The sequence below is a fragment of the Carex rostrata genome, chromosome 7 (genome assembly GCF_964058835.1).
Source record: "Carex rostrata chromosome 7, lpCarRost1.2, whole genome shotgun sequence".
Lineage (NCBI taxonomy): Eukaryota > Viridiplantae > Streptophyta > Magnoliopsida > Poales > Cyperaceae > Carex > Carex rostrata.
Window position 1 is genome coordinate 11,140,524 of NC_135924.1, and position 18,869 is coordinate 11,159,392.

General features: G+C 34.8%; 1 protein-coding gene and 1 long non-coding RNA gene across 8 annotated transcripts; one reads left to right on the forward strand and one right to left on the reverse strand.

Moving 5' to 3' along the window:
* The first annotated feature begins 8,045 nt into the window (after positions 1 to 8,045).
* LOC144557249 (uncharacterized) lies at positions 8,046 to 9,985 on the forward strand. Of its 7 annotated transcripts, none has more exons than XR_013512573.1 (4): positions 8,046 to 8,320; positions 8,755 to 9,492; positions 9,591 to 9,668; positions 9,749 to 9,985. It is a non-coding gene; the product is annotated as an uncharacterized LOC144557249 (long non-coding RNA). The 7 variants fall into 7 exon arrangements; XR_013512577.1 differs by lacking the exon at positions 9,749 to 9,985 and having other exon boundaries at positions 8,062 to 8,320; positions 8,790 to 8,905; positions 9,144 to 9,492; positions 9,591 to 9,736; XR_013512574.1 differs by lacking the exon at positions 9,749 to 9,985 and having other exon boundaries at positions 8,064 to 8,320; positions 8,755 to 8,905; positions 9,144 to 9,492; positions 9,591 to 9,736.
* Positions 9,986 to 10,590: 605 nt separating this feature from the next.
* LOC144557063 (cation/H(+) antiporter 15-like) lies at positions 10,591 to 18,869 on the reverse strand. The gene is made up of 7 exons (XM_078305615.1): positions 18,714 to 18,869; positions 17,628 to 18,214; positions 13,706 to 14,141; positions 13,009 to 13,526; positions 12,272 to 12,730; positions 11,469 to 11,743; positions 10,591 to 10,938 (listed from the first exon to the last, which is right to left on the reverse strand). Exons 1-7 carry the CDS (start codon positions 18,864 to 18,866, stop codon positions 10,799 to 10,801), a joined length of 2,568 nt encoding a protein of 855 aa, XP_078161741.1. The 5' UTR covers positions 18,867 to 18,869; the 3' UTR covers positions 10,591 to 10,798.

An 18,869-nucleotide genomic window follows, 5' to 3' on the forward strand; every position in this document is an offset into this window, starting at 1 on the left:
TTATTTTTACAATATTAATTAATAATATATTGACCATTATGCTCTTCAGTCTCTTTAGTCTGCTTGAGTTCTTTTCTCTGTAAGGCATCAAACCTCCCCCGCCTCTCTCTCCAAATGCGCCAAACCACATATTTCTCCCTGCCTTCCCTAGTCGCCTCCCCTCTGACAGATTTCTGCCGCCCCTTGCTGTTTTAATATTCCATTTTCGTTTAGAGAGAGAGGCGGGAGGTTTGGCGCCTTAGAGAGGAGAACTTAACGAAGAGCATAATAGTCAACATATTATTAATTAATATTGTAAAATAATTTTTTAAGTTTAAAAAAATATTATTTAATTATTTTTGGAGATATTTGATATCTTATAAAGTTAGATTAGACAAATATGTTAGTTTGTATGATTTTTAAGAATAAATATGTAATATTGAAACTTTTGAGGGACATACATGAAATTGCCCCTTTAATCAAGGTCTAAACAAACAAATTCATGTCGGATTTACCAGACTTGTTGATGAAGTAGTACCTGAACTTAATTGTTAAGTCAAATATATCTAGGCCTAGCCGAAACTTTTGCCAAACAAAATTGTTGCCCAGGACTTAAAATTAGAAAATGGTTGGAATTTTATTAAGTTGTTCATCCAGTCAGCTAACGAACTATTCTAATTTATCCTCTAATGCCAAAATAAGCAAGTGAAGATTAAAGGTCTAAATGTACCGATACAACAAAATTGATAAACAAAATAAACTGTTTTTGTTAGTTCTGTTTAATACAATTACCATAAAAAGGACCAAATACATTTTAATTCGAAAACATTTTTCGACCTCAAACATAAATATTAATTTGAACCAAAATCTCAACAACACAACCTCCATCTATTCTATATATATTACCACTACCCATTTCAAACCTCAAAATTAAACTACTGTATCCACATCCCACAAACAAAATTTGAGATAAAAGTAGCTTGATTTTCTTTGCAATATGGCGCTCCTTTCCTTCCCTAAGTTGGCAATTGTGACAGTGCTGCTGTCTTGTCTTATGATGAGTCACAATGCGGTGTCTGCTTTAAGCTTTTGTAGGGTGAATGGCGGTGGACTCCAGTCTTGTCTACCAGCAGTAAGAGGAACGAATCCGTCACCACCGACAGACGAATGCTGCAGTAATCTTAAAACCGCTGATCTAAACTGCTTATGCTCGCACGAGAACTCTTACTTTATTCCTCTTTTGGGGATTAATGTTGCCCAAGCTAAGAACCTACCGGCTAAGTGCGGTATTAACAACAGACCGAATTGTTGAGATTTAATGATTCTGTTTGTTTATATATGTAATGTTCATGACTAACTGCAAGGAGTTAATTATTAATTTAATTTGTATAATTAAGAGTTGAATGTGATTGTAATCCTTTTCTATATATCTGCTGTCTTAACTCTGTTAGCTCGTTTTTCTTTTCTTATCAATTGAATCTTTAATCCAAATAAAACACAGAATCTTTAATCCAAATAAAACATAGAATGGTCAGGAGAGGTTAAGCAAAAGTAGTCTCCGAGGCACAACCAACCCGATCCCTGTACTATTTCAAGTGTATTTGTTTAGCACCTTTATCTTGATTGAGCAGCTTATACCATGTTGGAGGCTTTTAATGTTTTTTTTTTTCCCAAGTAGTATGTTTGTTGGCACTCTTCCATCCATTACAAAAAAGATTCCCCTGTAGTATATAAATTTTGTTTCTTAACACGCCAATAAAGATCGACGTTATGTAAGTGTGCTTGAGCTTTGTTAAGTTCTCCGCTACTCGAATCGACAGATAGAACAGAAAGAATGAAATGCGGCCCAAGACACTGGGCCCACGCCTTGTGAATGATTATTTTAATTGTGAATAATATTGGGCTTTATATGTGTTCTTCACGGCCCATACCTCGTCACCTCAGCCGCTTTTTCTGTTGTGGGTGTGTGTGTTTGAAATAGGACCTCGGTTTTTTTAGACAATGAGGGTCGAATATAAATAGAGATCAAATATATGAAAAAACTTTTTATTATAAATGAGAGTCAATTTTATACTGTTTATAATATTTTAGTTTAAATTTTATTCAATATAAGATCTAAATACAAAAAAAATTGAAAATGAATGTGAGTCAATTGACTCTCATTCATTGACTTTGTATTCGCCCCTGGACCTCATGCTTAATTGGTGGTTTCATAAGAAAACTTCATCCATCTCATCAAGATGTTTGTTTTGCAGTGGGGGTGGTCCGATGAGCATTGGTCGGTTTGACGTTCGGCTGTAATTATTTAATATTTATCAAGATTCATGCGCACTTCATTCAAATTAAACTTAAGATTTACTGTGCGAATGTTATTGTGAATCAAACGACTCTGATTGAAAATCATACTGAATTTGATCTGATATCCATCAGACGTCCCGATTTTTATCTTTCTTTAGATGTACTTTTTACCAACTTATCATTGTCTAGTACATCTTTTTCATGGATCATACCGGCAATACAATGTGAAGTTGCTTCTGCAATTCATCTCTGACTGGTGATCGACCAAAGTGATTCAACATTCTGAAAAGCTAGCTAGAGCTGAAATTACAACAACAGTGGCCATTTTATAATAAACACAAAGATGTCGAGATCACATTCTTGTAAATGAATTTAAAAAAGCACAAATGTATGTGCATCATGTGAACATAAATTTAGTCATCTTTGCTTCATGGAAATGATAGTAGCCTATTGATTATTTTCTCTGTGCACAAAGTTTGTCATATTGGCAGACTTCATCGTCGAAGGCACTAAATCAAATTGGAACGCAAACTGAATCAGTCAGACCGAGGCAGTCACCACGCAGAAGTTCCAATAAAGGTACTGAATCAGACCGGATCAGAAACTGAATCAACCGAATCGGAACAGTCACTACTCAGAGGTCCAAATAGAGAGCCACCATTATAAGAGTCAAAAAGAACGGAGGAAGAAGAGGAGGAGAAGAAAGAAAGCACATAACAAACATCAATACAAACCAAAACATACAACAACATATAAACTAAGTATCTATATATACAACTCGTTCCTCCCACACTTTCATTGCCAAAGAGGCGAAGAAGAGTTTAAGAGAAGAAAAAAAACAAACCGTTTGTTGAATAAAAACCTCCAGGAAGTCGAAGAGAAGAGCGATGAGCATATCCATTAGACAAAAACTTCGAAAAATGATAGCAAGATCGGCTAGACAGAAACTTGAATAAAAAAACGAACCGTTTGTTTATAACTTTTTAAAATGCTACTTGAAAACTTTTAAACATTTATCTATAAGCATTTAAATTCTAAATCTAGATAATTTTAACTCCTACCTACTTTTGTCTTCAAGGAAAAAGAAAAGATTTATTCATTTCACCCACTCTTTTTTTTTTCTCTGATCATTCTCGTCCATTTTTTCAACGACCCGTGATAAATTTTGCGAATCTAAAAGTGCAAACGTTTTCTACTCGATTTTCTCTTTCAAATAAGATCCATAAAAAAAATTTGAGTTATTTTCAAGTCGCTGTATTATTTTTTTTGAAAGTAAAGCTCATGTGTACTTTAAATTCTCATGTTTTTAAATCTTAGTCTACAATTTTTTAAATCTGACATGGAAACTATTTAAATGCTTGACACAACTACTTTAAACGGTTGTAGACATAAGTTTAAAGACTTGACACAAGTACTTTAAAGGGTTATAACATAGGTTTAAAAGGTTGTGAAGCTAAATAAATAATAAAAAAAAACTTAATGGATTGTACACACAAGTTTAAATGCTTGACACGAGTACTTGATACAGTTGTAGACAGAGATTTAAATGCTTGACACAAGTAATTTAAAAGATTGTAAACATAGGTTTAAAAGTTAATTGAAGTGTTTTAAATGCTTGAGTGTACTACTTTAACACGTGATACTATATGATCGATATCAGAGGTTTAAATGCTTGAATGTAGTAGTTTAAATGATATATATCATAGGTTTAAATGGTTGTAGACTGAGATTTAAAAAATTGAGAATTTAAAGTGCTCATGGGCTTTACTTAAAAAAAAATAACTCAAAAGTATTTATTCTTGAATCTTATTTGAGACATAAAATCGAGTAGAAAATGTTTGTACTTTTAAATTCGCAAAATTTATCACGGATCGTCGGAAAAATAGACGAGAAATATCAGAGAAAAAAAATGGGTGAAATGAATATTTTATTTTTTGCCTTAAAAATAAAAGTAATTAAAAGTTAAACTATCCTAATTTAAAATTTAATAATTGCAGATAGAGATCTAAAAATTTATGAATAACATTGTACATTGTAAAGTGTTATAAATATAATTTTTAAAATTTGAATATTAACACTACAAATAAAAATTAGAAGATTTTTTGTTTAATTGACTCGGAGGCTAGGAGTTATTACACGAAAAAAATATTTGGAAATTAAAATTAACTCAATTGCTATTTAGATAATTTAAGGAGAAAAAAAAAAAAAAAAAAAAAAAAAAAAAAAAAGGTTAGAGCTTATTTGTAGTACGGACAACTCAGAGATAACAAAATCTTATCCGCGTCACTTGCTTGAGTTAGAGGTTGAATAAAACCCGTTAAGGGTATACCCGCCCGTACCCGTCCGTACCCGCCAGCTAGGGTACCCGTGCCCGAGCCCGGGTATGGGTCGGGTACTCGGGTACGCGGGTACGGGCAAAAACCGGACGGACCCGTTATTTTAGACCAATACCCGAGTTTACCCTACCCGAGTTAACCCGTACCCGACTAAATCCGTACCCGACTACCCGAGTACCCATACCCGTATACCCGAGTACTGTTCATCACAGTTCAAAATTCAAAAAATTTGATTTTTCCCCCCAAAAAAATCAGAAAAAAACCAGAAAAAATCAGGAAAAACCAGAAAAAACCAGAAAAAAAACAGCAAAAAAAAAAAAAAAAAAAATACCCGTACCCGCCTTACCCGTCAAGGGTACACGGGTAAGGGTATAGGACGGGTAGGGTATGGGTTTTGAAAATTATACCCGCCATACCCGTACCCGAATACCCTTGTACCCGAGTATACCCGTACCCGAGACGTACCCGTACCCGAGACGGGTATACCCGGGGTACCCGTACCCGCCCGAGTTGCAAACCACTAGCTTGAGTCGAGCCCATCCAAAACATAATCCAGTGCTCAGAGCAGAGTAGTCGGTCCCGAGGTATGGATTCTATGTGGCGGATTATCTGTAGCATTGATTGTCATATTCCGCTGCTGCATTGGCTTTTATTGCCCAGGGGAGCATAGCCATAGTGACAAATGAATTATTCATGTTCGGTTCGACGATGTCAAAAATTCGTAATTCGGAAATAATCCAGGTATAATTTGGGAATGATTCGAAATTATCTACTTGTGTTGCACTTGTGTTGTCAAGTTACTGAAATATCTCGTATGTCCTCCTGCATATTTTTTTTTACACATGAGATATAATCTAAATGAAAAAATTAGCATAAATTCAAAGTCAGAAATAAAACTATATGCCCAAAAGCACATTTGTAAAGAAAACAAAAAGAAACATTTGATATGGGAAAAATGTCATGTGTTAGCTTGTAATAATCTAGAAGTCAATAATACGATAATTTTGATTATATAAAGCTTTGTTTATTAATTGGATGATTAATATCATTTTGTTGCCTTGAGTATTATTGCATTTATGGATCATTTCGAGTTCATGACTGAAATTGTGAAACTCCATAATATAGATGATATATACTCTTAAAAGGTCACTGACCAAGGTAATTGGCAGGAACACTAATTACCGCTGTAAGGTTAGTATGTGGATTAAATGATGGTCAAGTTTTACAGACCATAGACAAGGAGTTGTCATTTTAATCACATAGATATATGTTCCAGGAACATGATATCTGACAGACCCCGAATGAAACATTATACGGAATTGTGTTCGTGTCATTAATGTTTTCATTCAGTGTTAAGTTCTAAAGTATGAGGTATTCATCTTTCCTACTAAGAAATGTATATGTGTGAATGTTATCAAACGCTGTCGGTAAAATGCAGTTATAACGGTAGCTCTTCGGTATACATGGCTTAGCTGAGGTAGTGATGGTTTATCAAAAGTACTATTCTCCCTCGTATCTCTATACGAGCTATAGCATCACAAGAGTAAGATTATCAGCGCGCGGTATGATTACAAGAGTAATCATATTTGATAATCTGCTCAAGATCAAGAAAAGATTAAGTTTACAAGGATGACACACACCTACCTTGAAACTAATTTGATAGCTATGTGACAAAAGAACTGACACAAGTAAATTGTTTACTGGATCGTGATATTGTACTGTACAGCATCATCTGTGTAATTGGATGGTCATGATGCGTTTTGCCAGATGTCTCTCATGATTATAGAAGTTAAAACAGTTTTAATTCTATTTACCAACATAACACAGATCCTATCGGGTCACACCATATAGGAGTTAATTGGAGAATCTTATTGTGATTGATTATAAATTGTTATGATCAATAGTAAGATGGTTATAATTAATTATACGTGTTATAATTAAATTATAAATGTTATGTAAAAATAACAAGCAAAAACATTGGTTAATTTATAAACGTATGTGACACGTTGTATAAAAGTTAACCGGTTAATTTATAAATGTACAGGACACGTTGTATAAATTACCGAAACAACAATCGCAAGAAAAATATATATAATTGTTCAGAATAATTATACGAATATTACTTGTATTTGGGCCGAGGGCATTCGGGTCTTTCAGATTCGTCCTTATCCGCATGACATGTCATCGATCCTATCCAGATGACACGTCATCGATCTTATCCACATGACATGTCATCCTTATCCATTCAATGGCATATCTTGTAAATAGGCATATGTTGAGGGGTATTTCAGTCTTTTGCGAACCTCCTCAAAAGCCTATAAATAGAGGGGTGCATGTAGAGAGAAAAACCGCTAATTCACTTGTATCGTTTCGTGCAGAATCGAATCGGTATTTTCTCTCTTTCTCGGTTTCTCTCCCAAATAGTGTTTCGGTTGAGAAAAAAAAAGTTATACGTAGTTGACGTATAATCTTGCGAGTTGTTGTGGAGTATATTTACGGGATCGATGAATAGTATTTTACCGAATTTCGCGATATGTCAGTTTTTGCTTATTGATGAAACTGAGTAACCGAAAATTCGTGTTTACGGGTTTTCGTCTTTTCCCTATGAATAGTGTTTTTGCAGAATTCCGCGGTTTATAGTATTTCTGGCAAAAGAAATAAACCGCTCTCTGGTTAGTCCTGGTGGATAACCTATAGAGGTATCACACGTGTGATACTCCGAGTCAATTTCTTCCCTGGTGAGGCTCTACTCGCTCGGTCTGCATTCCAACTGTGATTTGGAAACAAGGTATAAATATGTTATATTAATCTATTTAATTGGTAAGTAGATTAAAGTTTTAGAAATCAATCATGGAGTAGATCTGTAAAAGGATTAAATTGGGTTTTGATGCCAAATGAATACTGAAGGTGGACCGCCTTGGAAAGTTTCCTGACATGCCCCGTTTAATCTTTGGCTTAAGTTAGAATTAAAAACTTTTGTTCTACGTTCTTTCCGCAGCTTAAGTCTAAACGGATTTTGGTTACCCCGAAACCCAACATCATGTTGATGTTTCTTTTTTTGTTTGATGGACATTACTAACAGAATGACGGAGGCGTGTGCGCAAGCACGTATATCATGGCGAAAATGATATTAATATCTGGCCATCCAGGGTTAACTCCAAAATTTGAAAGAAATTAAACAACTAATCTGAGACTTTAATACACCAATACGGTATCAAGTTGTATCAAAATGAACCAAACAAATTTGAAAGAGTACCAGCAAACATATTTGTCCTTCAAAGCCGGCCTTTACCTTGCTTTTACGGTTCACCCGTCCCAAGAGGCCCAGGTGACAGTCTGAATTTGCATCTTTCTCTGGTAAGACAGGTTGCAGGACCTAACAACCCGACTCCACAGCCTTACCCGGCAACACAGGCAGCGGTAAATTACCGGTTCCTGCCACTGTTTGTCTATTCAGAACAACTCTAGTATCAGCCGTGTCAATTGGGTAGTGGTCTAGTGGAGCCATGCTGCCATCTCATCCTTGCTACTCGTTCGCCGCATCGGCCGATCCGAGCCCCTCAAGTTCAATATCGTTGTTCTTTCTCGCACCAAGACAGAGCCGCCGCACCGGCCATAGAGGGACCCGATCTGAGCCAGCGCCGTGAAGTAGCCGCCACGGAGCCGTAGACGGAGCCGCCGCACCGGCTGTAGAGTTGGAGGCTATCGTAAGTTTTCTCTTTGTTTCGATTTTTCTTTTCAATTTTGTTTGCATTTCTTATATGCGATGACTTGTGCGTTAGTTGAAATTTGACATTTTAATAATCTAACTTTTCTCACTGGATTAGATTGTTCCTCTTTTCTTTCTTCTTTTAAATTATTAAGGCATGAATAAAGTAGATTATTAAGACATGAATAAAGTAGAGATAATTTTTTAAGCATTTGGGCAAGAAATTTTCAACTATCACTTGAAGATTTGAGAACTGTACAAGTTCATACCAATCCATTTAGCAATAATGTTAAATTTTTCAATATTTTCTGGTAAAAAAAGATAAATTACGAATATATCCTTGTATACAGATTAATTTGGGTACTTTTGATAAAAAAAAGCAAATAACTTGGAAAGAAAATATGATAAAGTTACCTCTTTCTTAATCTGTAGAAAACAAATGCAAATGAGAATTAATCCATTGATAGAATCTGAAGTGATGGATCAAGCTCTAGTGGCTTACGAAAAGGTCAGGGCAGATAGGATCAAGTCTCAGCTGCAGCTCAGGCCAACAGCCAACCTCCTTAATTTTCACCATGCTCAGGTCTGGTTTGCTAGATAATGTGTTTTCTTAAAGTCTAATTGTGAATTGCCTTGTAAAAGTTTTGGATCCATCAAGTGCATATGAGTTAAACAAATAATGCCATAGTGGTAACCGTGAAAATGGATGTTTTGTGTAATTATATCAAAATCGAGATCTTTATAAATTCTCATTTTTTTTCTTCATGGTACTTGTTGATTAAATGCTGTATTATTGAGTATGAATTTTAGCCTCCTCACAGAAAGGCTGAGGCCATACAATAATGGCGAAAGCGATTCCTCCTTTACGGAGCGTAGACGATCCCCTCCCCCTTCCTGCACCTTTCCTAAACCCTAATGCCAACTCAGAAGGAAGTTTCTGATTGGCTAGACCCCGACATACTAGAGCGGTTATCAGAGAAGCATTTTCTTGTTACCTTTCTTTTGCTTAGTTGCTTAAAACTGAAATTATATATTCAATTTTATTAATTGTAGATGGTGAAGTTTGACCTCATCACACTTTGATTCTACAGGTACATATGTTCTAAGTTGATTTATTATGTGAGGTTTACATCTCTTTTTGTTTGGAGCTAGTTGCCAACATCCACTACTGTAAATGATCTCTGTGGTTAGCTTTCAAATTTTCTTGCACCTTCATAAAAGAGTCATATGTTCTATATTTTTAGACAATTGTTTTATCATTGGTGCAGGTTGCAAGATGTACCAAAATAACTAATCCAAATACAAAAGATGCAAAGTATGTTATTAATGTTAAGCAAATTGCAAAGGTATATACTTGCTCTGTGACTTCTATTTATGGATTTCTTAAATACTTATTATTTAATATTTTGATTGTTTATTTAATTAGGTACTTGATTGCAAAAGCTATCTTGAATGTGCTTAAATGTTGTCTGATGATTGGCGCTAATGACATATTTTAGAATTATGCAACTAATTTATTGTCTGTAAATTATGGTGATGGATATATTTTGGATATATTTAGAAGTTCATTTTAGTACTTTTGTTGTAATATTTTTTGATATTTTGGTACAATGTATGATAATTGTGCTATGTTGATTAATGCTTATTAAATGTTATCTCTATATTTCAATGTGTTAATGTAAATCTGGTTTAATGGAAATGTAATAGCTTATTGGGTTGGTACCGGGTTGGTATTGGGTTGGTACAACGAGGGATTCTATGATATTCTTGCAAATAATCAGGTGGGACTCACATTCATTACCCTTGCAAATAGTCAGGTGGGACCCACGCGGAACATCCTTGCAAATAATATGTGGGGCCCATAAATGATACCCTTGCTAATACTCTGTGGGGCCTACGCTACATATCCTTGCTTATACTCAATGGGACCCACTAAATATAATCTTGCTAATACTCAGTTAGGTGCCAAAAATCAATGTATTTGCAAGCGTGCTATTTGCAAGGGCTCCCCTTGCGGATACTCTAGAGAATAATATTAACAAGCGTAAGCCCTTGCAACAAATCTGAAATTGAGTATTAGCAAGGTGGCTTTAACCAACGGTAGTTATTGCAAGTGTAGCGTTTGCTAATAGTGTTTTTCGGGCTTGTAGCAAGGGCATGCCGTTGCTACAATCGAAATCCTGCCCTTGCTAATATTGGGGATTCTAGTAGTGTCTCAGAGGATGCGAATTCTACTTGCTTGGGGTTTGCGTTTTTTGTGGGAAAATCTATGTTGACAATATTTTTTTTGTTTCTCTTGAGGTTTTGTATATTTTTCATCTTCATGCAAGCTCCTTTTATTGGTAATAAAATTTCTTTACTAAATTTTCTGCCTACTTTCAGGAAAAAAAGGGACAGCTTACATTTGTCCTTTTTCTGTTTAATTTTGACCTAGAGTGACTGAGACTAGACGGTAATTGATTTTGAAATATGCTTGTTATTTGTCAGAAATTGGCATGGGACCCTCAGTGCAGTGAGCCATATCAGAAAAAAGGGTGTCTGAAAAAAGCTCTTGTAGAGCGACATGGAACCAAGGTAAATGCTGTCTCATCTTGTGGTTTATTTTTACTGAACCACCTCTTCAATTGGTAATCATCAGGTATTATCTCGTATTATAAATATGTGTATATATAATCTTGATCTAGCTAGCTTACTGAAGCCAGCAAGGAAAGTTTATGGAAAAAAATGCATCCATCGAATGGATGATCACTTGCTAAGAGTTGTAATCGAATCGTCATATCAAATCATTGTTTTTTCAAAGTTCAAAAATGATCAGGTGGTAATTAGAAAACAGGCCTAAACCCTTTCGTTTAATAACAAAAGTAAGAGAGAAAAACTGGCTAAAAAGAAACTTAACTAGTAACTAAATAAGTACTAAACTGCTAGTGTTCTATTAGCTCTTCATACAATCCTCTTGCCAGATTAATTAAACAATCAAGGAAAAAGAAGAACAAACTCTTTTCACAAGTCTTTTGCCAATAGAATTGATGGAACAAGTACAAACAAACTCTTTTTACTAGTCTTTTGCCAAAAGAATCAAAGGAAAAAATCATGACAAATTTAGCTATATTACATTACATATACTACCTGAGAACATCCTCATCTACGTCTTGATTTGTCACTAGAGACCTTATGTTGTTGCATTATCAACACTGAACCAGAATCCATGAAATCCTCTGAAGCCAACAAATCCCCAATGGGACCCAGCTCTGGGCATTCTTCCCAGTCTCTGATGCCTGTCATCATGGGAGAGAGATGCGGGCCCCCTTTCCCAACAATGAAGAGTGAGTACATCCCGGCCATTGAGCTCAAGGCAGTGACTGTCTCGGGTCCACTGCTCACGTGCTGCGATGTGTATGTCACAAGCCCTGTTGCTATATACCTGGAAATGCAAAGTGCTCAATTTCTGATGATTCATATCACATTAATGCCTAATAGTGAGTATTTTTCTTGCATCGCCTATTTTTCGTTTTATTGGCGTTTAATCTGGGTTTGAGGAAAATTGGGCTGGAGCTTCTGCGGAATTCATAAGAAAACCCAAATTAAGAGCAAAAGGTAGTATATGTTATAGTAAAACCAGTCAATTTTATAACATGAGATACGCCAATTCTAGCCATTCCTGAGGTAGACTATTTTCATTCTGGGACCAGAGGTGAAGCAAAAAATTGTTATTTGGGTATTCAATTAAAGATGAGTTTACAATAGATTGTACGGTATTTTTTAGCATTACACTATGAAGATTTAATGTTTGTTACATATATATTTAATTTTTCAAATTGTTAGGACTTCAATTAAAAGTTGATCCTATTTGGATTATTGTAGATATAAAAGCTTTTCATTCTACTGCATTTATATAATTTTAGGAAAATAACTGAAAAATAAATATGAAGAATGAAGGCATAAATTGTACCTCTGCTGGTAAGCAGCAATGAACTGCTCATCTATCTCAAATTGCAAATCTTGCTCGGATATCAGCGCAAACTCACTCATGCATCTCGACGACCAGTTCTTGCTTTGGGAATCTTCTAAAGTTGGCAGGAACCGAATCAATGTTGCATTTACAGATGTGTGAGGAGCAATCCGAGCCAAGAATGAGGCAGCCTCTCTGTCATCTGAGCCCCCAAAAAAGATGGCTGCGACCTGGTGTACTGGCCCAACAGGTGTTACTGGTACTGGTGTCTCAGGGTCAGTAGAGGTGCTTGTTCGGTCGGTAGATTGGGTAGTTGCAGCAGTGCTGGACATGCCAATGGACATGCCGGTGCTCATTGGACGGTCAACTAGGATTCCAACGGTGCAAGGTGCATGCTGTAGGACCTTGAGATTTAGTTGGCGCTTCTCATCTCTTCTGCATACCATTTTACGATCATACCTGGTAATAAAGACCAAAAATTGTTTTAAACATTGTGTAGTATTCAAAAAATTGATGGTCCCTTTTTGTTCTTTCGTAAGCATAGATAGGCACATGCTAGCTTTAAGTTTTCTACATAAATTTGAGAAGTACTCCAGCTATATAATGGTTTTAATTTCTTTATACTTTTAGAATATTCTAACCTATATTTTCAGATTCTTTTTTTCTTTTGTAATAATAAATTCATTTAATTCATCACCCATTTTTGCACTTTCGAGATCACTGGATGAAAAGATTACCTTTGTTCCTTGTGGAAGGGAAGCAGTACAAGGCAAGCGCGAACCTCCTCAGCACTCATATAGACATCCTCGTGCATGGTTCTGTAAGAGGACATTGCGGTCAACTGTGCTACCAAGAGGCCAGTGTCTTGAGAGAATGCATCGGTTGCCACACTAACTCGTTTAATATCATTGCTGTCACTGTCCCAATTGGAGCTGTGCGAACTTCTTTGGTTATACAAGGTGACTGCGTACTTTTGAGTCAACTCAATGAGGTGCAGGAGGTAGACTGATATGAGAGACCAGCTGTTACCAGCACACAGATTAGAAAGTGTGAGCATTGCTGGGATATCATGTTCCCTGTGCACACAAGTCAGAATACGGATATGGCCGTCTGATCCAAGATGCTCGAGGGTCTGTGGGTTGTAGCGGTATGCCCTCCTTTCCCATGACACAATTAAGCGCGCTACTGGGCATGCGATGAATGTGTTGATGAGTATAGTAAACATCAGGACCATCGCACTATCAAATCCCCAAAGCTGCAAAGATTAATGTAACAATCTTTCGTAGTTAAGATGGATTGCTGTCAATTTTGCTAGATTGTTTTATTTCCTTTTATGCCCTTCTATGAATTGTTTATTAATGATATCTTTTTTATGGAAATGTCTTACAAAAGTAAATTTTGTTCAAATTGGCTAACTAACTATTGAAAACTGACCAGAAAATGTCCACCCATGGAAATGAACACTATATCCATGTATCCTTTAGCATTTAAGAGGATACCGAGCACTACACCTTCCTTGAGACGCATCTTGAAAAATAACCTAGTGACTACAATTGTCCCCACAACCTTTCCAATCATACTAAGAAATGATAGAAAAAATGCAATGCCAATCATCCTACCGGCTCCTTTTCCAGTTAGATCACTGAGGTTATACTTAACAAAAACCCCAGAGAAGTACAATGGTAGAATTATTTGGTGTACAGGAAACATGAGTTTATCCAACACCGTCCTTGCTGTGGGACCTCTTCTCGGGAAAGCCAGCCCGAGAAAGAAGCTCACTGAAATGCTATTGTACCCAATAAATTCCATGCCAAAACTGAGTACTCCCACAACTATCAATACAAGCCACACCTCAAAACCGCTTATGTAGCTGTTGTCCCAGACAATTAAAACGTCAGTATTTTGTTCTCCAACAAGCAATATAATTTTTAGTTCTTGAAACACACAAGCACACACACACAAATATATATATATATATAGAGAGAGTAAAGCTAGGGTGTGATGTGCTCACCAAAAGAGTTTGGTGAGCACAACTCCAAAAGTATATCGGATCAACTTCAAACACCGAATCTAAACCATTGAAATTCAAATACTTCATGAGTGATACATATACATACAAAATTTTGAAAGTTTTGAATTTATTTGTTACAAAGTCAAGTGGTAAAAGAAATGATAAAAATTAAATATATAAAACAACTTATAAATTAACTTATAAAAGATTCATTTATTTGACTGTTTGACCTTGTAGCAAAAAAATAGAAAACTTTCAAAGTTTTGCATGTACATGCATCACTCATGAAGTACATAGATTTCAACGGTTTGGATTTGACGTTTGAAATCGATCTGATATACTTTTAGAGTTGTGCTCACCAAACTTTTGCTCTATATGTATATAGAGAGAGAGAGAGAGAGAATGGCTAAGCTCAAAACGTATTTTCCTAGTCTCCGGAACAAACGACTCGGTTTTTTTTATTTTCAAAGTCCAAACAATCGATCCAAACCGTTAGATATTCAATCTATATTAAAATGTGCTTGGAGAACAAATTTTACATTTTTTGGAAAATTTTTAAAGATGGTTTGAAAATTATTGTTTTGCAATGTTGCAGAATTTTAATAAAAACAACGATTTTTAAACCATCTTGATAAATATTAAAAAATTACCAAAAAATGTAAAATTTGGTCTGCAAGCACATTTTAATATAGATTGAACATCTAACGATTTGGATCAGCTGTTTGAACTTTGAAAATCGAATCATTTGTTCCGAGGCTAGAAAAAAACGTTTTGAACTTAGTCATTCTCTCTCTCTACATATATGTATATATATATATAGTAAGTGGCTAATATCAAAACATTTATTCTTAGGTCATGGAACAAACTTTTCATTTTTTTACATTTTCAAACTCTAAATAGTCGATCCAAACTAACTTTGAAATTGTTTTACTATCTATTAAGCCAATTTTAAAATCGTTGTTTTTAATGATCTAGAAATTTTCACTTTTTATTAAAATCAGCGATTTTAAAACTGACTTAATAAATAAAAAAAATTATAAAAAATGTAAAAGTTGGTCTCCATGCACATGTTAATATAAATGTCACATCTAATAGTTTGGATCGATCATTTGGACTTTGAAAATCGGAAAACCAATTGGTTGTACCATGGCTTCGAAACAAACGTTTTGATATTAGCCAACCTCTATATATATATATGAGTAAGGCTACCATACATTGCAATGCATAGGCATTTTTGTACATTGGACTATAAATTACCAGATTCAAACTCCAAATAACTGATCGAAACCGTTCATCTTGTTCTCCATATTAATATGAGTTTGGAGACCAAATTTTATAATTTTTGGATTTTTTTTTTTTTTTTTACTATTTTTTAGATTTATTGAAAATTGCTATTTTTTATGGTCCAAATTTGTTTTAAAAACAACGATTTTCAATAAATCTGATAAAATAGTAAAAAATTTCAAAAAAATGTAAAATTTGGTCTCCAAACACATATTAATATGGAGAACAAGATGAACTATTTGGATCGGTTATTTGGACTTTGAATCCGGTGATTTATAGTTCAATGTACAAAAATACCTATTTATTGGAATGTATGGTAGCCTTACTATGATATGAGCTAACGCGCTTCCTCTAGTATATAGACAATATTCTTCCGACCTTCAAAATCTATCGAATCGACTTCAAATGACAAATATAAACCGTTCAAACCAATGTCCTTAACGAGAGCTTCATTTCCATATAAAAAATTTTATGTTTCAAATTTATTTACTATCAAGTCAAGTGGTCAAAATATGAAGGATTTTGTGCATATTTTAATGCACTATTTTGCTCATTTTTTGACCACTTGACTTGATAGTAAATAAATTTGAAACTTAAAATTTTTAATATGGAAACGAAACTCTCATTAAGAAGATTGGTATGAACGGTTCGGATTTTTCATTTGAACCCGATTCGATAGATTTTAGAAGCCAGAAGCATATTGTTGATATACTAGTATATATATATATGAGTAGAACTAGAGTGTTCCTAAGTTCACCAATCCTATTTGGGAACTCAACTCTAAAATCTATTGGATTGACTTTAAACGATGAATCCAAACCGTTAAAATCATTCTACCTTACGAGTGATGCATCTACATGCAAAAAAAATTAAATTTAGAATTAATTTTGTATAGAGTCAAGTGGTCAAAAGACATCTAAATAATTAATCTATTAAAATTAATTTATAAACCTTCTAATTTTGACCACTTAACTTTATACTAAATTAAATCAAAACTTTAAAATTTTCACATGTAATCGCATCACTCGCAAGGTAAAAAGATTTCAATGGTTTGGATTTTAAAGCCAACCCGGTGGATTTTAGAATTGAGTTCACAAAGAGACTTAGTGAACTTAGGAACACCCTAGTTCTACACACACACACACAAACATATATATATAGAGAGGTTGGCTAAGCTCAAAACATTTTTTCCTAGCCTCCGGAACAAACGACTTGGTTTTTCTGATTTTCAAAGTCCAAACAGTCGATCTAAACTGTACATGTTTAATCTATATTACAATGTGCTTGGAGACCAAATTTTACATTTTTTTTGAATTTTTTTTAACTATTTATTAAGATGGTTTAAAAATCGTTGTTTTTCAATGGTGCAGAAATTTATTAAAAACAACAATTTTCAAACCATCTTAATAAATAGTAAAAAAATTTTAAAAATATAAAATTTGGTCTCCAAGTACATTTTAATATAGATTGAACATCTAACAGTTTGGATTAACTTTTTGGACTTTGAAAATTGGAAAACCAAGTTGTTTGTTCTGGAGGCTAGGAAAAAACGTTTTGAGCTTAGCCAACCCCTCTATATATATATAGAGAGAGAGAGAGAGAGATAGGCTAATGTGCTTTTGGTAGCATATGGGCCGAAATACACACGGTCCAAATTTGAAATTTCAAAATCCAAAAAGTCGATATGAACCGTTCATCTTGTTCTCCATATTAATATGTTCTTGGAGACCAAATTTTATATTTTTCTAAATTTTTTTACTATTTATTAAGCCACTTTGAAAATTGTTGATCCAACGGTTTTACTATTTTGTTAAGCCACTGTTGGATCAACAATTTTCAAAGTGGCTTAATAAATAGTAAAAAAAATTCAGAAAAATATAAAATTTGGTCTCCTAGCACATATTAATATGGAGAACAAGATGAACGGTTCAGATCGACTTTTTTTTATTTTAAAATTTCAAATTTGGACCGTGTGTATTTCGGCCCATATGTTACCGAAAGCACATGAGCCTATCTCTCTCTCTATATATATATATAAGTGCAAGGACAGTTTGAGTGTACCTTTTTTTACGGTTCCGTGCATTAAGAATCTTAACCAGCCCTTTCATAAAGAATATTTCCAGAGTGATGGTAATGCCCCACACAAGTAGATCAAGGAGCCTACCTACAGGACCCTTGATTAAATCATCCGAACTAAGAAACTCGATGGAGTACAAGACATAAACCACAACTGCAGTTATGTCATTTATCACTGCAGTGCTGATGCCAAGCTTTCCTATCTTGGAAGAAACCAGTTTCAGCTCTGTAACAATGCAAACAAGCACAGGAGAGGCAGTGTTGGAGAGAAAGAGGCCGATTGTGATAATGAATAGGGGCATATGTGCACCATCACTGGCGAGGTAACGATAGAGTATAGGGGATGCAGCAAGGGCGAGAACAAGGCACACAGCAATGTTCACAAGGGCTATCGAGCAAGAACGCCGGATATTATGTTGGATGTAGACGATATCCACTTCTAGGCCGATGAGAAACATGAAGATGAAGCGGCATGTTAGCACCACATCGTCGAAATAGTTTACTATCCCTCCTGATTTCTCACTAAATTTAGTTCCTCTCAGTAAAACTGTCTTTCCTACAATGATCCCTGCCTGTAAATAAATAAACATAATTGAATGCTTAGATGGCATATAAAAGAGTCCGGCTAGTATGATATCGGTGTCATATGACACTAACTTCAAAATTGATTGAATAGACTTCAAACGACTAATCAAAACTGTTCAAACCGATTTACTTTATGAGTGATGTGTTTACATGCAATTTTTTTTATATTTTCAAGTTATTTTAGTATCAAATCAAGCGGTAAAAATGTATTAAAATTAACTTAAAAACTCACACATTTGACCGCTTGATACTAAATAAATTCGAAAAACTATAAATTTTGCATGTGGACGTACAATTAATGAAGTAGATCGGTTTGAACGGTTTGGATTCACCGTTTGAGATCGATTTGGTAAGTTTTAAAGTTGATGTTATATAAATTGAAATGACACTGATGTCAAATTCCATATAAAACCCAAACAAATCCCTTGGCAAGTATGGTTTGATGGCCTTTTATTTTGCTAAGGGAATAAAAGTTGAGGCACTTACAAGAAATTGGGAGACGATACTAGGCTGTCCGAGGCGCCGGAGGAAGAAATGCAGGACATTAGAGACTACCAAAAGCAAGATTATCTCTAAAGTTAAGAAATCAAACGCATTTGCCATCGTTTGTGGAGTGAGTTTACATTGGGGCATTTCCATTTT